Source organism: Delphinapterus leucas, chromosome 10, assembly GCF_059928025.1.
Source record: "Delphinapterus leucas isolate spDelLeu-1000000601 "Yukka" chromosome 10, BTC_Dleu_Yukka2, whole genome shotgun sequence".
NCBI lineage: Eukaryota > Metazoa > Chordata > Mammalia > Artiodactyla > Monodontidae > Delphinapterus > Delphinapterus leucas.
Genome location: NC_143138.1, coordinates 93,269,195 through 93,293,039, shown reverse-complemented (window position 1 = coordinate 93,293,039; position 23,845 = coordinate 93,269,195). Strand labels below are relative to the sequence as shown.

General features: G+C 45.0%; 1 protein-coding gene across 1 annotated transcript in view; it reads right to left on the bottom strand.

Moving 5' to 3' along the window:
- The window catches only part of ITPR1 (inositol 1,4,5-trisphosphate receptor type 1), a 320,331-nt gene that overhangs the window by 275,551 nt on the left and 20,935 nt on the right, over positions 1-23,845 (bottom strand). The window contains exons 3-4 of the mRNA XM_089919578.1: positions 19,751-19,858; positions 15,371-15,441 (exon numbers count right to left, since the gene is read on the bottom strand). Of these exons, the coding sequence (XP_089775704.1) occupies positions 15,371-15,441; positions 19,751-19,842 (163 nt within the window). The 5' untranslated portion in view covers positions 19,843-19,858. The remainder of the gene's footprint in view (positions 1-15,370; positions 15,442-19,750; positions 19,859-23,845) is intronic.

Below are 23,845 nucleotides of genomic sequence, written 5' to 3'. Positions count from 1 at the left end.
AATCTAAAATTAAACTGTCAGCAGGGCTGCACCCCTTCCAGAGGCTTCAGGGGAGAATCCATTACCTTGCTTTTTCCAGCTTCCTGTACTCCCTGGCTCATGGCCACATCACCCAACTTGTTGCCTCCATCCTCACATCGCCTACTACTAACCCTATTCCCCCTGCTTCTCTCCTATAAGGACCTTTGTGATTACATTAGGCACCTCCCAAAATCCAAGATAATCTTCCCATCTCAAGATCCTTAATTTAATCACATCTGTGAAGTTCCTTTTACCAAATAAGGTAATATGTTCACAGGTTCTGGGGGTTTAAAAGTGGACACCACGAGGGAGAGGGAGACTCTTAAACTTACCACAGGGCCCAAACCAGACACTTCTGGGATTAACAAGATAATAGAAGGATATTATAGGTTTGAAAACTTAGATGGCATGGCTACCTTCCTAGAAAAAGACAACTTACAAAACTGACCCAAGAAGAAATAGCCCTTTAAGGACATAAGAAAACTGTCTACTGATAAGTAGTATATCTTGATATAAAGAAAACATATAGGTTTTTATAGTTTCCAGGAAGAGCTAATTCCAATGCTACACAAACTCTCCCAAAGAACAGAAAAACAGGGAACATGGCACAACTCCTTTTAGGAGTGTAGTATAACCTTGACACCAAAACTAGATGAGAACAGGAGAACACAAAGTAGCAGATGTGCAGAGAGAGGAAGAGACCAGAGATGGACACAGGCCGCTGAAGGTCCTCAGTGCCTGAACGGGTCTCTTCCTGAGCCGCTGTTGCATCCCTGCCCTTCATGCAATTCAGCTGTTCAGCCAGTGCTGTTTGAGCCAATAAAAGCCCCTTTATGTTGCGCTAGTTCAAGCTGGCTATTACCCACAACCAAGAGTCCTGACTAGTTCACCATTCCACCAACCAACTGGACACACTCAATCTCTTCAATGATGCTTGCTAAGTATCATTAATTCAATTAACCACATTAATGCAAGGGCCTGAGGACACAACGGTAGTGAAAGCCAGGCCAACCGGAAGTACTTTAAAATGCGTGCTGTCACTTTTCAACAAGCTCTCTGCATTTTTTCTTAAGCTATTATTATTATTTTTCTAACATCTTTATTGGAGTATAATTGCTTTACAATGGTGTGCTAGTTTCTGCTGTATAACAAAGGGAATCAACTAGTATATGTATATCCCCATATCTCCTCCCTCTTGCGTCTCCCTCCCACCCCGCTAGGTGGTCACAAAGCACCGAGCTGATCTCCCTGTGCTATGCGGCTGCTTCCCACTAGCTATTTTACATTTGGTAGTGTATATAAGTCCATGCCACTCTCTCATTTCGTCCCAGCTTACCGTTTCCCCTCCCCCTGTCCTCAAGTCCATTCTCTACATCTGCATCTTTATTCCTGTCCTGCCCCTAGGTTCATCAGAACCATTTTTGTTTTTTAGATTCCATATATATGTTTTAGCATACGGCATTCGTTTTTCTCTTTCTGACTTACTTCACTCTGTATGACAGACTCTAGGTCCACCCACCTCACTACAGTTAAGCTATTATTAAGATGAATTCAAATGATTTGGGCACAGTGACCTGATGCAATACATGGAAACAATGAACATCAGGGAAATAAAACCATGTCTAGGATTCAACATTCTCTAAGAATAATCCTCAAAGTAGTTCTCACTCATCTCTTCTCATAAGATTGCAAATTCCTTAAGGGCAGGGACCATTTCTATTTGTTCAGGTAGATGACCTTGTAAATAGTCAAGAAGCTTGCACAGTCCAATGACCTTTCAGACTATGTTTCTAAGAGTCTGGCCAAGCACATATTTTCCATTGCAATAGTTAAGATGCCAATACAGAAACATGCGAAATGGTGAAACAGTCAAATGGAGAAAGTTTATAGCCCCTTAAATATAGCCCACACTTCAAATTCTATGAAAGAATTGTTTATGGGTAAAAGAGAAAAAGCTGAAATCGTAATGTAACTGAGAGAGAACATTTATCATGATGTTATTGATAAGAAGATACAACAGTGGACGTTCCAGAAAATCCTGAGTCATGTTTTCAAACAGTAATAAACTTGGCAAAGAGACGAACTGAATTACACCTCTGCAGCATCCATGGCAGGCAGTGGAAAGATTAGACACGAATGTCAGCTAGGGATCTGACTACATGTCCTGAAACCACAGAGGCTGAAACCTTCCTCGCTCCAGAAATGTTAACACAGCTTTCTGGATTGATGCAACACTGGTAACATTTCGAGCCATCGCCAAAAAGATGAGCTACTGCAGGCAGGGGGTCTCAACAGATAGATGACAAGAGATACCAAATTCTGCGTAACCTACATACGGGTCATTTTCTTGGCGCTCAGTCAGCGCTCAGTGACCAGCTAACTGTGGGGTTGAGGGAAGAACACAGCTGTACTCAGAACTCGGAATGAGGGGACAACAAAGGGGCGCTGGCCCCTTCATCACACATTCAGCATTCAAAGGAACTAAAGTCTAGAACCTAGCTGCTAAGATTTCAGACAGGAAATAGGTTTCCAAATGCCTCTCCTTCTCCCCAAGCCGACTACGACACCACCAACAAGTGTCCTTGTGAGAATCGCGGCCCAACATCATTTTCAGCTCTTGCCTTGTGAGTCTGTACCCAGCAAGGGACAACTGGAAATAATGCTGAAGGTTGTTTTGCTCTCTCAGCAAGCTTTGTGTATTCATTCCTGACAGATCTGAAAATAAAGTCAATGCTAACATTAAAAAAAAAAAAGAAAAAAAAGAAAAGTTCTTCTAGCTTGCAAGAGACCAGTGAAGGACAGTTATGGGTTTCCTTCCTCCCCCTGACCGGATCAAGGGACTGCATTCCCCTGGGCTTTTATATCCTTGTGTAATAGCTAATTAAATACTCTGTGCTTACTGGTTTATGTACTAGAGCACACTAATTTTAGAAAACCGATTAGCTAGTTCTTTCTAACTGTATGTTATTGTAGCTAAGGTCAAATTTTTCACTGAAACTATGGCAACAAAACCCCAGTATTCTTTGTCAACAAGACCGAAGCAAAGTTCTCAAGAGCAGGCCTCTACGTGATGGCTAAACCTAGGCTGAATTATTCTATTTTCTACCTTTACCTGAAATGCCATGTTTCTGAGAATGGATATGGGGGAGGGGGTGACTTCAGTCTCAGCAACGTGCTAGCAGTAAGTCCAAGTGAGCTTATACTTAAGTGTCATCACTGATAACATTTTTAGACACATATAATTTTAGCAGCACAAAATATCCAGACATTTCAGAAGCACCCAAATTGGAACTCACATGTACCTGGAAAAATACCAGACGAAAAAAGGCACTTCTAAATGTCAATAAGAGAAATAATTGTCCAACTGATTTTCTCAATTCTTGCAACTGCTCTAATTGGAGTTTTTCTGCCCTGACCTCCAGCTATTGCTTTGTCAGGGAGAAAAGACAGACTCTTTGAAGGGACACATTCTTCTTCCCACACCTGTGGCCACTCTCCACTTTTCTCCCCAAACCAGTGGACACAAGCACAATTCTTGCCTTCTCTAGGAGCCACGCTGGCTTCTGCCTTGGCCAACAGTACCAAGGAAGCAGCCGCTGGATATCCCTTCTCCTGGAAGCTCAGCTGTCCTCAGAGTCAGGTACAGAATGTCACTCTGCAGGCCAACTGGCAGGCACCCCTCTGAACTTACAAAAAACACACAGCAGGGTGGGGGGTTTCAGGAAAAGAGCAGATTGGCAATATCTGTCTCCTGTCTGTCAAGAGTGGTCGGAGTGCCTGCTGCTTGGGTTAAGATAAACACAACTTCCTCTCTCGGCTGGGCCTGTAATTCTATACATAAGGCAGGATTGCCATCTCAAGTGAACGCCCCATCAGTAAGTGAGGCCCTGATCAAGGCTTGTGTAAGTAGAGAAAGGCCTTTGGTTTCTCTTCAAAAGGCTGCAAGCTCTCGAGCTCCCTCTTGTTCATGAACTCGCTCAATAAAGTATAAGAAATGCAGCGAGGTTAAAGTGTGTCTGGCCATGGATATCTTTGTACACTCCACATACTGAAGTTTTAAAACGGACATATCAACGTCTGAAGGGCAATGTCTGATGTTCCTAAGAGATGTCCTGAAAGCTGTTAATTGCAAATTTAGCCACAAGAGCTACTCAGCTACCACATATTAAGTGCTTAGGTTGTGCAAGGCATGCTGCCAACGGTGTTACACACATGCATCACCTCACCCTAAAATAATCCCATCAGTTCCATGCTATTATTAACCACAGTTACCAGTTGGGGAGACTAAGGTGTAGAGAGGTTAAGTAATTTGCCCACGGTCACACAGCTAATGAGAGGTGGGGCAGGGACCTGAGCCCGAGTCTGACTCCAGAGCCAGCACTCTCAACCACTATGCCCATGGCCTCCCCAATACATCTTACCTATTCATTTAAACCAGATCTGGCAGGATCTTGATTCAGAAAGGTTTTTGGGTTTTTATATTTGCTCACCTTTTCAAATATTCAATAATTCCATCTTTCCACTACTACCTATTGTTTTCTACCCATTGAACTGAATATACTTGGTTCCCTGAGAGCTACTCATGTGGACAGCCTGTCTGTAACTCTCCCCAGCTGTTTGCTGACCCAATGCCCCCAAACACAGGGCTTCCACGGGAAGCAAAAACAGAAGAAACAGCTGGGTCCTTTGGTGGGAAAACACAGACACTTACGGTCAGATGGGATCATCTACCTAACCTCTGTCCCAGAGCAGAAATCGTCTCCCAGATCCCTGACAGATGTTCAGACCCCTATTAATGAGAGGAAACTCAGTAATTTGAAGCAGGCTTCTTCCCTAAGCAATGGCTCAGCATTTATTACAGTCAGAAGCACATTCCTAAAATCGAAAACTCTGCCTCTGGTCACTTTCCTCTGCTGGCCCTAATTCTCTATTGTTCTGGGCTCAGCACATCCCTCCATATGACAGCCTCACAGTAAGAGAAGACAACTGTCAGTTGTCCCTTCGGGCCTTGCATCAGCATGGCGGTTTGTCAGAAATGCAGAATCTCAAGCCTCACCCAGACCTACTGAATTAGAATCTGCATTGTAACAAGATCCCCAGGTGCCCATTCAAGTTTCAGAAGCGATGCCTTAGAGGTTTTTCTTCATTCATTCTACAAATATGCAAGAGCCTACCACAGGCCAGGGCCTGTGCAAAGCCTTAGAGGAGACAGGCACAGCTTCCGAGCTCACGATGAATGGAGTGGGTAACAGTGAAGTCATCCACCGGCAAGAGCAGCTAACCGTTTTAGGGCATTTAGTGCGGGCCAGGCACTCCTTTAAGTGCTTCACATGGACTGGCTCCTTTGACCTCCTTTGACCCTCACAAAACACCATGAGATGCATATAAGAATCTTCCCATTTTCAAGATGAGGAAATGGAGATACTGAGAGGTTCAAGCTGACATGACCAGCATAAAACAGAGCTGAGAGTCAAGCCCTAGCAGTCTGGCTCCAGGGTCCGGGCTGACAAGGAGCAGCCTATGTGTACACAGGGTCAGCAAAGACCCTCCACAGGGGATGCCTGAGGTCTGAAGGATGAGTGGGCATGAGAAAGACTAGGGGGTCCCAGGAGGAATGACAGAGATGGGGAGATCATTTCAGACAGAAGATAAAGGACACGCAAAGGCCCAGAGCGCAGAGCGAGTATCCTGACTGCCAGGACGAAAGGCCTCAGTGTGGCAGGAACACAGAATGTGGAGGTGGCGGGGGGGGACTGCAGGTGAGGCCGAGAGGTAAGCAGGGAGACTCATGCAGGGCCCTGTGAACCCCGAAAGCATGTCCTTTATCCTAAGCACAACTAGGGAACCACCAAGGGATCCAAGCAACCAAGTGACATCACGAGACCTGCGCTGATTCCTCTAGGCGCAGGGAATGGATGGGAGGGGCCCCAACGCTCAGGCCCAAAGGAGACAGAGAGGAAAATGCAGAAACCAGCAAGGAGACCACTGCAGCAGCTTAGATGAGAATTGTTGTTGCCCAGTTAGTCTAAAATGTCTCAAGTTCTCTCAGTTACTCACCGTTCAGCACGAACGTCATCACTTTGGGACCTATCCTCCTGGTTACCCCTCCTTTAGCTTTATTCCCATTGAGCAGTATGACTCGTAAATGTGGAACCCAGGATGTGATAAGAGCCCCCAGATGCTTCTTGAGAAGCACAACTCTATTAATTCGCTTGAATGGTTGAGTAGAGACAGTGTCAAGAACACTCCAGACATGGGTTCAAATCCCAGCTTGGTCCAGACTGGTTACTGACCCTCTCCAGGTTCAGGGCACCCAACTGTAAAGTGGGGATAATACACCACCACACCACAGGAATGCTCCAACATTCAAGAGCAAAGGCGTACCATGACTCTGCCAGAAGACCAGCCACAGAGGAGGAAGGGCATTAATTATTGTTTGTTTTTCATATCATGTATTGAATGAGGCCAAGGAGTCTCAAAACTGTGGGCGTAACAGAGAAAAAAGATCAAACGCTGGGGGAGGTCAAGGAGAAGACACCCTCAGAGGATGAAGCCAGTCCACATTCCAGGGAGAAGACAAGTCAACTATAAGAAATCTGTTCAGAAATCTTTCCAGACTCTCTCCAGTTTGGAGAGAGGTTATAGCACAGCATCAGGCATCCATGTAGGAAAAAAATTAGCCTTCAGTTAACCTAAAACGTCATCAGCAAAAAACGCTGCAAGAACCGGGAACAGTGAAAACCATTTTAGAACAAGCACTAATTCCTTTTCAACCAGCTTGTAACTAAGGACCATCATTATGCCGGGCACTGGGCCACGAGGGCAGGGCAAGATCTGGTCCCTCCAGGTGCTCCAAAATCCAGCTGGGGAGACAAAAATAGAAGACAGCTGTGATACACACTACGCTGAAGGTTGTGAAGTAGGCAGTTAGCATGTACCTCTAGCATGCAGACATTGGCTCCTGTGCAACGCATTTCAGAACGCCGTATTTCGGGGCAGTAGAGGAAGAAGGTGATTAAGAAGGAATCCAGTAATTTGGCAAAGGAATACTCAAAGGCCCGTCTCCTTCTAAAGCAGTTTAGAGGAGGTATTGTAAGGAAGGCTTCTGATGTCAGACTGTCTGGGTTCAAATCCTGGCTCTGCCACTTCGCGCTGTGTAACTTGGACCCACCACTCAACGTCTTGTACATTAGCTCCTCATCTATGAAAGGAGGGCAAGGCTTCATAGCTCTGTAGCTGCCTCATGGGGTTGTAGGAGGGTTAAATAAATTAACGTATGTAAAGTAAACTATACAAATTAAATAGATTAAATTTCATTAACATATGTAAGCACTATACATGGTATTCACTATTATTTGCATGTATGGAAAACACATTATCATTAAGTACACAAGGTGATAGGATAAAAAAAAAAATTTTTTTTAAATCCATTGTTCAAACACAGCAGCCTAAAAGATAGTGTGGGTGGGGACCCAGGGTGTGTCCCAATCCCAATTTTGACACAGAATTGCTTTCTGAGCCCAGGAGACGACCTAAATCTCTCTAATTTCCTCATCTGTCAAAAAAGGGAGGGAAAGAATTATCATAAACTCAAGTGATTCACCACATAACTTCATCAGTGCTCTGAAGACAGGATTATAAAAGCCTTCACCAAAAGAAAAAGTCCTTCATCAACCACTATGTTCTGCTTTCAGGAGAACCATATAACAGTATGATGCAATGACACATGCTCTCTGTCCAAATCAATTTTGCCCTCAATGGAGGAAGCCACAACGGCCATACTGAGATTCAATCAGATGACAAAGAGAACACATCCCTTACACTGGAAGCACTTTACGCATATACAGCTGAAATTTGCTCTCCATGAGCAAATGAATTATTATGAGGAAATGAATATAAAACAGCGGTCTGGGGTCTACTCTCCCATGGGTGACTCAGCTATTCAGAAAGGAAGCTATCCAAGGCAACGGAGTATAAAGCTCTACTGTATCCATGTGCAGGATGCCCAGCACCTTCAGACACGCATCTCAAAGCTTTGAGCAAGTAGGCAGGAATCCAGCGAGGGCCACTTGTAGTGTGTGGGACTCCAGTCTAATCACGCAGCAGGCATCACCCCAGTGACTGTGGAACATGCTGTGACCCTTCTATGGTGTCCGGGGAATTGATTTAAATTACAATGTTGCGCCCTTTAGATGGAGTCTGTTGATTCAAGATTGGGATAAGCGGGTAAATCTGAAATGAAGATTATAAAAAAACCCACTCATCTTTTTATTAAATTTGAATTGATTTTGTGAATACGGAACACGTTGCAAGAGACGTTCCCACAAAACAGCTGCTCGCACACACAAAACCTTGAATATGCTTCAAGGCATATACTTGACAAGCACCTTAAACAGACTGATTTTTCTGCCTTATTTATAACAAGACAGGCAGAAAACTCAGTCCCACTGCGAAAGGCCCATCGTGGATTAGAATCAAAAGAACAAACAAAATTTAAGGGAGGCCCTCCCCTTCGCATGTGGGTATTTAAAACTAAGTAAGATATGGGTTCATTCCTTCGAGGCCTTGCCAAAAGAAAAAAAAAAGGAGAAATAATGTTGCTTAGCAACAATTAGACAACGGGCAGGGAAGGAGAGCGGGGGTGAACAAAAGCTGAGCCTATTAGTTCGTTATGGCCACCCTAGTCCAGATGACCTCTGTGACCCAAGATCCAGGCCGTGTCCCCATTTGGCCTCAGAATAAGGCCTGGCTGTTTCCATCCATTCGTCTTATCTTGACGAAGAAGACCTGTAATCCCAAAGAAATAGAAACCTACTTCTGGACAGCACGAGGCTCCTGGACAACAATGCTGCCTTGTGAAAAGCTAACCGGCCTATTTCTGGCGCTGATCACAGTTCCAAGCTAAACTCCATTGAGCAGATGGGAAAACGGAGGCCTGGAGAGATGCAGCGACTCCCCCACGGCATCACAGGGGTTGGTGGCAGAGCCCGGGCGGGGCGCTAGCTCTCAGGTCAGCTGGGGCTCTCTACTCCAGGGCTAGCAGTTTTCCCACATCGGCGAAGAATCATCCCCCACCTCAGCCTAAATGGGAGGTAAGACTGTGATCAGATAAGCAGGTTGCTGGTACTCAAATACTTCTCATCGCTGGATCATGAAAAATGCCATTCTTATTTGAGGCTCCCTTCAAAACTGCTGGGAGATCCCAGGCCAGTTCACAAAGAGCTTGCATGAGATGGGAAACCCTTCTTTCTCTCTCTCAACCAAGCCATCTTACTAAATCCACAAGCCCCCTAATAGGTGGGCTGACACAGTGCAAGCATTCTGGGACTGCAGAAAAAGAAGAGTCCAATAAAATGAAAAGACCCTAAGTCTGATCCTCAAATTCACAGCCATGCTTCAGATCCAGAGTGGTTTGTCACCGCCAACCAGCACACTCCTTATCCCAGTATCATCCTGAGGCCATGATTCCTAGGCTGTCAATCTTTTAAAGGGGACACGTGCTGAGCAAGCAGGAGTCTTCAACCAACATGTTGCTCAGGAGATGCCCAGAGGCAGGGTTACACTGCCCCAGACCAGACCCTCATTTGCATTACAAATAGGATTCAAATAATGTTGCAGGTCACAGACAGAGTACCCCACACCTTGTTAAAAACGCATTAAGTTAAAGGGTCCAAGTGGTTTTCTATCTTGCAGTGGGCTTTCTTCCTCATTTATATGGTCCTAACTTAATGCTAGAAAGAGGGTGGGCAGACAGCGGAAAAGTAATAACCTAGTCCATTCCCATTTAGAGACTGCAGGTGACACGGCTTGAAGGAACCCTGTGCTTTGCGCGGGGAAGGGTCCATAGGGCAGAGGGAAGACAAACCACTGGGTCCAGGCCTTTGCAAGAGCGTTCTGGCCTGACTCTGACACTCACACATCATGTGATGCTGGGCCAGATCCTCAACCTTGTCAGCCAAAATGGCATCAGGGGTAAAACAGATACACCCTGGGCTGAGAAGGTGTGGCAAACCTCAAGGAGAGAGAACACGTGAAAAGTGTCATCACCTACTTTGCTCCAACAAACTACTAGATTACAGGGGCAACTTTCCTACTTTATAGAAAGATATTTCACCTGCTGGGCCTCTACTTGCATATAAACAGCTGTCACGTGGACAACAAATTACTCTCAACACAGCCCTGAAAAATTTTAACTGTGTATTGACGTTGACTTCCTTGACAATGTCTCTATCTTTCCTCCCTGGGACATAAATGGCTGGTGCACAGGAGGCAACCAATAAACGTTTGTGTAATGATAATAATCATTCTAAGAAGGGACATTTAAGTGGCTATGGGCAAGTTACTCAATTTCTTAGGGCCTCAATTTCTTCATCTGCATAATGGGAACACTGATACCTACACCTCACAGGAAGGTTACCAGACTAAAAGAGAGAATCCACGGGAAATGCTTTGTACAACTAAATGCTCTATTACTGTCGGCTACTGTTATTTATAATGTGGGTCTGTTTCTCCAAGACACCTTAAGACTCTCAAAAAGCCAGGGGGACTGTGTTCAACTCATCCTGCCTTCCCTTATCACCAAAACCAGCAGCTGGAACACAGTAGGACCTCAGTGCTTTTTGAGCTGAACACTCATTTTCATAATACATCCACCTAGTGGATTATTACGCTTGAAACCAACTTGATTAGGGGAGAAGGCGAAGCACAGAGGACAAGGGTGATACTTACCTAAAACAGCCACACTTTCAGCCTGATCTCTGAGCTCTTCCCCAATCCACATGAAGCACTGAACAACATCAGAACGCTTCCTTTCTCCTCACCTTTCCCTGCCCAAACTAAATTCCTCCCCATCTTCCACTGTGAGTTTTCTTTCAAACAGCTTTTCTTCTGAAACTAAAGGTTCAACTACAAGGTTAAAAACCTCTCACACCTTGGTGACACTGATACGATAGCATCTGTACAAGATCAAGGATTTGGGGCCAAGATTGGCCTCTTGACATAAATGGAAAAGATCAAGTTTTGAGGGCAAGAACTGGACCACTGCCCCAGTCTGAAAAAGGAGATTACACAATAAACCGCATCAACACCAAAGCCTATCTTATTTCCCAAAAGCCCCAGTTCTTATTTCCACTCCAACAGTGCTGAAGGTTATACTTAAAACAGCAGAGATTCTAGGCTCAAAATGGATGATGGTTGTTAGTTTCCATCTTTTCTTTGCAGAAGATGCCGGTATATTTACTAGGGGGAAGGGATGGGTGGGAGTGAAAAGGAAAAGATAACATAGAGAAAGGAAAACACTAACCACAAAGTTTCTATTCCCACTTTCAATCTGATGTTTGCCTTCCCTATTCTTTTAAGATTATGGGCAAAGCAACACAAATCAGGAAGAGAAGAGATTCTGCCTTCCCTTCCATGGACACTGGTGCTTTAAAATGGTACCACATTAACAAAAGGACGAAAGTAACTGAATTATTCTACATCTCAGCTCTTCTCATCACCTAGAGGGCAGGGACACGGTCCAAAATTCATTCGGATAATGAAAAAGCCTTGGCTTATGTGAAACAGATGTGCAGCCAATCTTTTCTTCGTACAGACAATGTTAGGGGCAAGAGATATAGTCCAAGGAATCACAAAAAAAGCAATTCCCTTGGAAATGTACTTTGACTCAGCAGAAAGAAGCAAGTGTGTTCAGTAGTTTCACTCTTCTGCATCTACTGTGAAAAATAACAGCAACCAGTCACTGAGCAAGCCTTGTGGACCCAACTACTCTGTTTGGCTATTTACCCATATTATCTTCAATCCTATTATCTTTATGAGGAAGGAATTCTTTTTCCCCCATTGCATAAGTAAGGAAACAAGCTTAGATATTTAAGTCATCTATCAAGATCACTCAGCTTGTATATGGGAACACCTGGGCCTCAAATCTAGGCCCACGGGGTCCATGTACACACCCCTAACCACAGAAGCATTTAAAGACAAAAAGTGGAACCATATATAAGAATTCACATATAGTTCCTTTCCCTTCTGCCACCATATATGAGTATCAGGCTCTGTACTAAGAACTGGGAGCAAAAAGACAGGGATAACTAAGGCTTCCTGAGCCCTTAACTAAGGGCCAGGCTCCCTCAGTACTAAATGCGGAACACACATTTAATCGTCACAATAACCTTACGAGGGAGGGGCTAATACCATCTTGCATTTTGCAGATGAGAAAACCAAGGTTCACGGAGGTTAAGCCATTTGTCCAGGGTCACACAGCTAAGAATGAGTAGAACTTGGATTTGAACCCAGGAAGCCTGATACCACAGCCTATGCTATTAACCACTAGGGTAGCAGATTTCAAGAGGAGCTCACAAAATGAAAAACCCAAAGTCAGAAGCCACAGGGAGTATTAGATAAATAGGCCTTTGGCTTCCATTTACTTAAGAACAGGTTATGATGGTTCTCAATATAGGAAACAACTTGGCAAGGAAACAATGGAAGCGACAGCAAACCCAAATGACTAAATGTAGCTCTGCTGACTGCTTGGATAAAGACTCCATCACCCTATGCGGCCGCTTGCCAGCACCTCACTTTTCCATATGTGTTTGTTAAACTCTGAGGTGCAATGGCACAGCAAGGAAATGGACTAGAAATACCTCCAAATTGCCCAACTGCCCTATGCACCATTTCTAAACATCAAAATGACTTCAACTTCAAAATAGACTAGGATTTGGAGAGGCAGTCATCCCTTTCTAAAGAGAGATCTTTCTCTTCATTTTAGAGAAAAATGTTTCAAAGTACGCTACACCAGGATTGAAAGGATGCTTTGGAAAAGGTCGCCCGGGTTCCAAGGTGGAAGAGACCTTCCTGGCACGGCAGTGGCTGCGAAGGGAGATGGGCCTGGGCCCCTCACCTGTGTGCAAAGGGCCTCCGGCTCACCACAAGGAATTTAGGCAGCCCTGACCTACATTCACAAAGCCTGCAGCAAAGCTTGTTTTGAACCAGATTTCCCACAAGTACAAAGCACCTCACAACCTAGAAACCCTTATTTTTAATTTATGGGGAAAGACAGTCAACAAATTAAGTCACTGTCACATGACCACCTGTAGAACCAGGCCAGGCCATAAATGGAATTTGGTTCTTTCTAAATGGCCTCTAGCGGACTGTCACTTTTATCTCAGAACAATCCCTTTCAATCAGCCACCAGGTATACCTAAGCACCAGGCACTTTTACCCTAGCGCCAGGAAAACATATATCTCTCCTGACTTCCCCTGGCTATGGTCCTGTTTATTTTAACGTTCTAAACCTGTATTCAAATAGCCACTGGTTAACTTTGTACAGTACATTAACATCTTTCTCAGCTTCCCTTCCCAACTCCCAGAGCCTGGGTGTAGAATGGGATAAGAGCTCACATCGGACCCAAGCAATAAGCTTCTCATCCCTTCACTTGGTCCCTGCTGCAAAAGCAACGTGTGGACCAGCTCCCTGCTACGTAGTAAAGCCGGGAATTTATAGCTCAGGCTCTATTAGCAGTGGTTCTTAACCTAGGCTGCACGGAAGACTCACCCAGGGAGCTTTCAAAATGTCTCAAACGCCCAATTAAATGAGAATCTCTGGAAGTGGAGCTCATACGTGATATTTCTGAATGTCCCCCAGGTGATTTCTCTGTGCAGCCCAAGTTGACAAGCCCAGCTCCTACTGCACCCATCACCAGCTCTGTGACTCCAGACAAGGTGCTAAACCTCTACCTATGAGGGCTTCAATCCCCTCCCAGGGAGAACAGACCCCTCCAAGAGCTAAAAATGCTTGCAGAGCCCTAAGCACATTATCTGTCCGTCACTCCTGGCTCAAGTCTATCACTCTTGGCTCTTTTAAAAGATAAACTGCAGCACATTATATAATTCAGAGTAGGGAATTAATTCTATGAGTGAGTGACTGGATTATGATCACTGGATCCAATCTTTCTGCTGCATTCAGGATTCTGTTTTGGAAGATGACATGGAACAGGAACTGAGAAGAAAAAGGCAACAGAGGCAACAGGAACCCCAGGTTCCTGTCACATCAGGCTTACGCCAACAATTTTTTTTTTTTTTTTTTGCGGTACGCGGGCCTCTCACTGCTGTGGCCTCTCCCGTTGTGGAGCACAGGCTCCGGACGCGCAGGCTCAGCGGCCGTGGCTCACGGGCCCAGCCGCTCCGCGGCATGTGGGATCTTCCCAGACCGGGGCACGAACCCGTGTCCCCTGCATTGGCAGGCGGACTCTCAACCACTGCGCCACCAGGGAAGCCCCACGCCAACAATTTTTTTTTTTTTAACAGTCTCCCACCAGCACCCCCCAGGTGAAAACATTCTGCTGGCAGACTCATGCCAACTGGATGCAGCTGAACACTGAACGTCTTCCAAATGGCTTCTCCCCATCTGAACGTCTGCCTCCTATTTTATTCTAATTTCTTTAGCTTTTATCCAAAAAACTCAAAAAGTTTCTAAATCACCTAACAATAAGAACTTATAACTCAAAGGATACAATCTGCAAACAGCAAGGTTTAAACTCTTTGGGACTGAAGCCATCAGTCAAATACCTAACCCAGTGGGTTCTCAGCCCTGGCTGCATATAAAAATCACACGGAAAGCCTTGAAAATGCCAGTGCCTAGGCTGCAACCTTGAGAGATTCTTTAATTGGTCTGGAGTGGGGCCCTGGGCAGCCATTTAATTTAAAATCTCTCCCAGATAATTCTACTACACAGCCAGAGCTGAGAACCACTAACCACAGCAAAAAATTAAAAAAAAAAATATTTCTCACTTTAAGATAACAACTATATTTTAAACACTTCCTGGAATAAACTAAGCTACCTTCCAAGGAAGGCATCAAACGCAAGAGGCCTACTAAGAAAGCCAACACTGCTAGGCTACCAGCAGGAAAGCCGTCCCACCTATTCCTTTTAACTCAAAAAGTAAGTAATAATCGAGAACTACTCACTCCAAGGCGAGGTTTCTAAGGATATCAAACCCCCAAAGGGACAGCAAGATCTGCTGAAATAACACTTGTTCCTTGTGACTCAATCCAGAAATCCTGTTTGTTTGGCCATATCTGCACAAGTGTGAGGCTTTAAGCTGAATTAGCACTTACCAACATGTATTCAAGAGACAAATGAAGGCCCTAATACAAGCCATCCCAATCTTGACACTGAACTTATTTATGCATTTTCAAGAGGTCAGAAAGCTTGAAATTGGTATCATACTTTTAAAAAATATGTAAGCAAATAAACCTACGACTGCTTTAAAAAAACTAAATCCACACAGAGCAACACACTTCATGAATTTTCAAATGAGTCAAGGGACCCGCTCTGGGAAGGTCACCAACTTACCTCTGAATTTCTTGGGTGGATTGTTAAGGTCCCCAGCTTCTGGCTGTACAACACAACGATCATCAACCAGGCTGCAAAGAAAATAAAGATAAATGTTGTACCAAGCCAAGTCTAAGAAAATAAAACCCTAAGCACTATGCAAAAATCAAATACTCAGGGCTGTTCCTGCACAAAACTTAGGCTGCCCTATTCTCCTGCCAGGGAGCTGTTGACACTAGAGGTTTCCTATGTAGGGAGCTAAACCTCATCCAAACACCCAAGACTCTGCTTCTGCAACAGACACATTCAGTTACTGTTTTCTGTGGCTCTTTTCTCTTACCCGCAGCCATGAGAGATCTGAGCACAGCACGCACTAATGCTCAAGTCGGGGGCATAGCAAGGGATCCGCGCACTCAACCAACGGTAGCTGAGGGGCCCACCCCATGCCAGGCACTGAGCTAGGTCCTGGGATGTGAGGATGAGTAGAAGCCAGGTCCCTGCCCTTAGGGAGCTCAAGGCTAGTTTGTGCAGGAGCCACAAAGACAAACTGATAACAAGAATATAAACCAAAGGCTGTAAGGGAAGAGAACAAAACACAGCCAGAAACTAACTGTGCCTGAGGCCATCTGAAAAGCTGCTGGTGGAAAAGGGAAAACTGGAGCTATTGGAAACTGAAGTCAAGGTGGGGGATGAAGAAGAGGGGAGCGTTTTCAGGGGGAGGGAACCGCACATACAAAAGCATCGAAGTAAGAAAGGACTTTGGAGCTTCAAAAGCAACTAGTGCAAAAATTACAGATAAATAACCAGCCCCAAATTATATATAAAGCCCCCATGTTTAAAGTCCCAACTGAGGGCTTCCCTGGTGGCGCAGTGGTTGAGAGTCTACCTGCCAATGCAGGGGACACGGGTTCGTGCCCCGGTCCGGGAAGATATCCCACATGCCGCGGAGCGGCTGGGCCTGTGAGCCATGGCCGCTGAGCCTGCGCGTCCGGAGCCTGTGCTCCGCAGCGGGAGAGGCCACGACAGTGAGAGGCCCGTGTACCGCAAAAAAAAAAAAAGTCCCAACTGAACAATCTGACTTGTACAATGCTTTTAGAAGAACCGATTTTAAAACAATATTTTTGTTTGAACAGATGAGGAAATTGAAGCTCTGAGGAGTTTAAATGACTTTTCCAAGTTCCTAAAAGTGGTATCGGTAAGATTGGCTCATTTTCCAAGTGACCACAGAATTTGCTCCCAGTTAATATGGTCTTCCAGGGTTTCTTCCATTAATCTGTGTCTTATCCCAAAGGCAAGGTACCATTAAATACCCGGCCTTAAATCTTACTGCTCCTTCCTCCAAAATTCCCTGACAACTCCTAAAGTCCTGCACGTCTTTCAAGACCCTGATTCAGAGCCCCCATCTTCTCCATGAAGGCCCTCAAGCCTTTCCTGCCCCAGGCCCTCTCTGCCTCTCCTCTGTCGCCCCAATATCACTGGGCTGAAACACAAATGGTGCACTAGGCTACGAACTCCATGAGGGCAGAGATCTGCCGGCTCTGTGGCCCAGAAGGTGCCCGGGGCCAGCATACTTCCTGCCCAGGCTGGGTGCTCAGTATTTACTTGGTGGATGAATCAAAAGTGTCCCACCAGCAATTTGCCTCCTTCAGCTCCGAGACACAAGAGCCCTCTGCATCAACAAGAGGGACAGTGTGGTCACAGCCTGAACTGTAATGCAAAAATCAAGAGCAGAAAGTCAAGAATCACTGAGCCTCTGTGAGTATAAATAAGGTAATGCCACCAGATCAAATATAATATGTGTATGCAGGGGCCGGGGGGAATGCCTTGGAATCCAATGCAGGACTGGGTTAATTTATCATCAAGCTCTCAAACAAGCAGGAAGAGGTAGGAGAAAGGGGCCCAGTCTAGGCTAGAAGAAAGTGAATTGTAGATGGCACTCGGCCACCTACTAGCAGCACGACGCTAACTCCATCACTTCACTCCTCCTGGTCTCAGTTTCTTCATGTGTAAAATCGAAGAGTAGGTCTCAAGGACTCTCAAGTAGGCAGATGTTCATAAGACTTTTTGTTTCTTAAATATATTGATACCCGGTGCCCATCCTCCCCAGGCCTACTAAAGCCGTGTTCCAGAATGGGACCCAAGAACCTTTATTTTTAACAAGTTCTGCAGGTGATTCAGAAGCACTTCTCTGACACTGCATGTCATACACTTGGGCTGTACAAGGTCCTAGTTGAGTTCTAAAGTTCAGTGAGTCAATAAAGCCATTTGGAGGTAACCACCATCTATATAAGTGGAACTGGGCAACATAAATGGAGATGGAGGGTGATTCCACAAAAACTGGCAGTCACTCATTGTCAACCATGACTGCTGCTCCATAAATGTAAGAAATATGAGAAGGAAAAAGGTCACACTTTATTTTCTAAATCCATTTCTACGCCAATTATCCTCAAATACGTGCAGAGAACCAAGGGAATAAAATATTCATCTAAAGGAAGGACTAGGGCCCAAAATTCATAAAAGAGCCATCCTCATGTTAAAGGGGGAGACCTTATCATTAATTTGTTCATAATACTTGAGGAAAACGCGTAGAAAGCTCTGCACTTCATACGAAATCTAAGAACAGATGCTCTGGAAGAAAAGGAGGTATTAACCTTATAGGGGCTGGTACAGTAGACTGAGCAAGTGACAGGAAGCGTGCCCAGGTGACTGGAAGGGCAGTGGCACCGTTAAAAGAAACTGGGGCCAAAGAGGAGGGATGGGGCATAGAGTGGGGCTGAGGTTTAACAAGGCATCCAGGTAAGAGCTCTGGGCAGGCAGTTAGGAGGGTGGTGAGCCAATTCAGCCAGAGAGGGGTGGTCAGCAAAGCCAGGAAGGAAAAGTCTGCCCTGTCAAGGGCAACCGTTAGGAGCGCTGGTCTTAGAGTCCTGAATCTTCGCAACTGTGAAACCCCGGGGCAGGTGATTTCACCTCTCTGATGCTCAGAGGTTTTGCCCCCATAAATAGCAATAATGACAGTCCTCACTGTAAAAAGCTGTTTGGGGATTAAAGGGATGGTGTAGGTACAGTACGCGGCACAGAGCTGTAAACACCCATAGGATTCGTGGAATGAGTTACCATTCCTACTTATTATTGGTGCTGTTATGGGTGAAAAATAAGAAGAGGACTCAAGATTCAACCACAGATGGAAAAAGCAAGGAGTCAGCCAAGAAGAAAAAAGGGACAACAGAGAGGCAAAGCAGCAGGACTCTTTGCCAAAAGCCACAGAAGGTAAAATGTGAAGGGTGGGTCTTTAGAGAAGTTAAAAAAAAAAAGGTAAGGACTGAGAAAAAAAAAAAAATCACTTGATTTGGTGATCAGGCAGTCATGGATGACTTGTTTTTATCAGATGACTCTTGAAAATAAAATCTTTATTCAGAGAGGTCCAGTTGAGCTATAGAACTCTTTACCTGACATAACTTGCTCTTTGAGGCTGGAGTAACTGAAAGAGAGCCTGAGAGTACTCACTGTGCACAAATACCAGAGAACAAGCATACTTTAAGAAGTATGATTAAAATGAAGGTTCTGGCTGCTGTAAGAATGAGGTTCTTGGAGAAGCTGTTGCCTTCCTTCGCCCCATCTATTTGAGATCAGCTCTTGCCAAATACAACAATGCCACCCACTACTCCTTTCCAGCAAAGACATTATAGGCCATTTGTGACTCTTCTGCAGTTAACCATCTTCACTCCCCATTCTGCTTGTGTCTGCCTTTGGGGCTAATTCACCTCTCATTTCCTCTTCTAGACAATAGGAGTAGGGAAAGAAGGGAGAAGATAATCAAATGAGTACATTAGGGAATGTATTTATACCCTTAAGAGTTGGGGGGGAAAAAAAAACTGAAGAAAGCACAAAAGACCAAAAATCTGATTTAAAGAACTTTGTGCAATTTGTAACTTTCAGATGCACACAGCAACTTGAAGCAGGAAAAGTTCTGCTCCGAAGAAGAGAGATAAGCATCTGGTAAGTTCTGGTCTTTGCTTGTACAACAAATAAGTCACCATGTAAAAATAAGAGCTTTTACAAAGCTAAAGCACTTCCTTGGGGTCTGTAAATATTAATCTTAAAATTCATCCCATATACTTAACACTTTCCCCCCGAACATATGAAAAAAGAGGAAATTATGATAAATTCTGAATTAACAGAGTCCTAACTAATGAGATTTCACTCTTGCAGAACTGACAGGAAAACAGTACTTTTGTGTAAGATGTTAAACTTGGTTAACGTGAGATTTGATATTCATGATTCCAACCACTGCTGGAAAAGCCAGTAAAATGGAAACATTCTTGTCCTAGAAAAATCAGTTTTTAAGCTGATGTTATGATGTCTTAAACAAATCCTGCCACACAAGAAACCAAGTGCTCTTACCCCAAGGTGCTAATAAATCCATTTGTCGATCCCTCGGCGTACAGAGAACAAATGTCTCCGATGTGAAGGAAACTAGACATCTTGTCAGACATGGCTTTCTTGAGAATCCTAGACAAAGTAAAATATGCAACATTATTAGAAGGAAAGAAATGCTCGGGGGTGGGGGGGTGGGGGGGTGGGAAAGTCACTGAAAATTGGCTTCGCTCAATTTTCCAAAGCGGCCTACTTAAAAGTCAAATTTAAATGGGAGTGTGACAGGCAGGCAATTCACTGAGCCAAGCAGGACATCTGCAACCACATTTTTCCCACATATTCTTTAATTTCAGGATATTCCAACCACAGTAATGCTTGTTTCTAACAAAACCATGCCTGGATCCAATTCTCCAAGTTGAAGACCCTCGATAATAAATAGTGAATACGAAGAGAGCAGGAAGTCAGCCAAGAACTCTGCAGTGCTGAGGAGCTGGAAAGTCTGACTTATGAAACATTAACATATTCAATCTGCCTCAGGGAATGTTCAGTCAGAAGGAAACACCTGGTATAAAACTTGGGTCCAGCAGTGCCTGGGCTGAGGTGCCAAAGCAACAAAATGAAATTAATAAGAGGAAACCTAGTAATAAATACCACAAAGCTCTGGCAGCCTTTTAAGAATTCAACAACCTACACACTTCACCCAAATGCTATTCCAGGGTCCTTCCTTCTCATACTTCACCAAGAAACACTTGCACAGGGAGAAAGAATCTTAGCACCTGGTCCAAACCCTTCCCAATGCAATTAAGAAGAGTAAGGTTGAGGTTGCTTAAGAACCTTGGTCAGGAACGCACACAGCTAGTTAGGGGCAGTCCTAGAAAATGCTCTTAAATTCAGGAAATCTCTACACAGCCTAGTAGACACACACACACACACAAATATCAAAGAAAATATTGACATGACTCATAGAAACAGCTTTCATCAGAGCCATAAATATTGAGGAGTGGGAGCCAATTGTAAAAAACTAAATTGACATCTAAGAAACAATCTCAGGGGCTTCCCTAGTGGCACAGTGGTTGAGAGCCCGCCTGCCAATGCAGGGGACACGGGTTCGTGCCCCGCTCCGGGAGGATCCCACATGCCGCAGAGCGGCTGGGCCCGTGCACCATGGCCACTGAGCCTGCAGGTCCGGAGCCTGTGCTCCACAACGGGAGAGGCCACAACAGTGAGAGGGCCGTGTACCACAAAAAAAAAAAAAAAAAAGAAACAATCTCAGTTTTATGGGAAGAGTGTGTGCTGGTGTGGACTGCAGTACCTCCCCATCATTTCCTCAGGCACCTGGTGTGTAAACGTTCAGGGTCACCTAGGTCTTCCCCAGACCTCTCCTCCAAACCCAGACCCCCTTAAACATCTTTGCCCATCTCTTTACTCAAGACTCCTTGCCAGAAAGCATTCCTCCCGCAAAGCCACAAGAGTTGTAAGGGCGTGGAAAAGCATACTCTCCTGAAATTGCTTTCTGGGTGCCAAGTTTTCTTTTCAGAATTAGTATGCAGCAATGATGAGCAGGAAACCTCAGGAAGCATTTCTCCTACCTTAGCAGGAGCGGCAGGTAAGAAAACAAACCATTAAAGAACCTCAGTTCACTGCTTGCGAGAAACAGCAAGGAAAAACTCATTTATCCCCCCAACAACCAAGATGCTACAAGAGACATAAAGAGCACTGTCTTGAACTTATGTATAAAGAGGGACAGCAGCTGAAAACACAAACTCTCAAACAGAAGAGCCAGCATCTCTGGACCTTGGGGAAAGACAGACAACATGCAGAGGGACAGATTGCCAAGCCCCCCTCTCCAGAATCGAGGCTATCATCCTATCATTTCTTCCTAACTGGATATTTTATACCTAAAGGCAAACCAATGTTTTAAACAACATCCCCCGAAGCTGCACAAATGAAAACCACTAAGGGGCATTAATATTTCCCTTATGTGCTTATATATAAAAGTTTCATCATAAAGGGTCAGGAAGTCAGTGTACTTCTGGAACTGATTACTGGGAAACAAGTTCTGTTTGAATTTTGAGTCAGACCAAATTTGTGTCTGCACACTTCGACCTCCCAGAAGGACACTGGGAAGTTGCTGAACGCAGGAGAGCAGGTACGTGCTCAGGCAAGAGGGCAAGGGGACTTGTCTGCTGTGAATGACTCTCCTTTCGGGCTTGGCCTTTGAATGAGTATTTGGCCCCAGTGGAGACCAGGCCAGGAAATAGGAGTATGACTGTTATTCACTGAACTTTCAGCACCACCTGGTCACCTTACTAAAAGTTTCAGGCCCTTAATGGGAAGAAGTGGACAAAATTCAGTGTTCTGGAATGACAAAGCATGACATACTCAACGTTGCCTGCAGTTGATAATTGCAGTAGATGTCTGGACCACACTCGTGCAGCAAGGTTCTGCATTACGACGGTTTCCAATAATAATGCCTAGCATTTGGCAAGCATTATCATGCCCACCATTGTGCTGAGAGCTTTACAAATGTTCTCAAATCCTCAGGACCACAGCATGAGGCAGGCGCTACCATTATTCCCATTTTGCTGTTGGGAAAACTGAGCTACAAAGAGGTTAAGATGGCCAAGCCACATATAATTAACAAGCAGGAGGGCCCAGGTTATAACCCTGGTCTGTGACTGGTAAACAGAACTGTTCAATGGTGATACCTGGAACATGGATTAAAATGTTAACCATTCTTATTCTTTGGGTGACAGGACTATGGAGAACTGATTTTCTTTTATATGCACAATTCTATTTGCTAATTTTTCTACTTCGGTATTTCCTAATTTTTCTACCATCGCCACATAATATTTTGATAGGGAAGAAATTTAAGTATCTTCTTCCTCATCAACATGCTTATTAAGTAGGTAGATGAACAAAGAAACTTTAGGCATGCTTTACATTTCCCCCAGAAAACGCAGGCCAATACATCCACACGGTTAATGATCCTCTACTGAGCAATCTGCCAGGGGTCCCAATTTTAAAAAGGCCGGGGGCGGGGGGGAAGCGAGGGCAGGGACAGATTCTTCCCCAGGGTCTCAAACAATAAGTACCCTCACACAGGACCAGGCAGAGCCTCCCTGGTCTGGCTGGAAATCTTTGGAGCTTTCCCGTCACCTACCATTAGTCAAGTGGAGGAAGAGGAGAAGGGCGAGGGAGGGGGAGGAAAGGGAGGAGGAGGGGGAGGAAGGGAGGAGGGGGAGGAGGGGAGGAGGGGGAGGAGGGAAGGAGGCAGAGGAGGAGGAGGAGGGGGGAGGGGAGGAGGCGCAGGGGGGAGGGGAGGAGAGGTTCTGGTGCAATCATCAGTGATGTCCTGGAAGTAAAAACAAAGGCCACGATAGTCAACAGAACAGGCCTCTGGGGCCTGGAGGGGAGGAGGTGGAAAGTCAGCCGGTGCCATGGGCCTGGGAGCGATCTTATGGAAGACTTCCTGTTGTTTAGAAGCAGGGTGGGAGAGCCTGCCTCTTTATCTGATCCTGGACCACTTGTGCCTGCAAACTCTTCACAGCTGTACCCAGGGCTCCTGTGTCACTCACACAGTGGCTGGGGATCACCTAAGGGAAAAACAGAGCCAGGGCCAACCTGCAGTTGAGCTGCATGACCCTGGTACATCAAACACTATATGGACACCTAGGGCTCTTTGCTAACAAACTCTGAATTGGTCACCAGACATCTATGAAAACAAGCCCAGGTGGTCAGCTCCAGAGCTCCAACTGTCTCTTGGCCTACTAACTATTATTTTTAGTCCACCACTGTCATCCAGGCCACTTAAACCTCTCTGCTTTCCTTTCCCCATCTGTAAAATGGGGATAATACATACTTCAAGGAGTTGAGGAATAGATGAAATGGTACGTGCAAAGTGCCCAGTACAGGGGCTGGCGGACTTTCACTGCTCAATGCTAGCTATTTTTCATTATTTTTTTAATGAGGTGAGGTGGAATTCTGGATGATTCTTGGGCTTCAAAATTATGAATCACTATATTGTATAAATGAAACTTATATAATATTATAAATTTACTATACCTCAATTTAAAAAATAAAAAGGGGCTTCCCTGGTGGCGCAGTGGTTGAGAGTCCGCC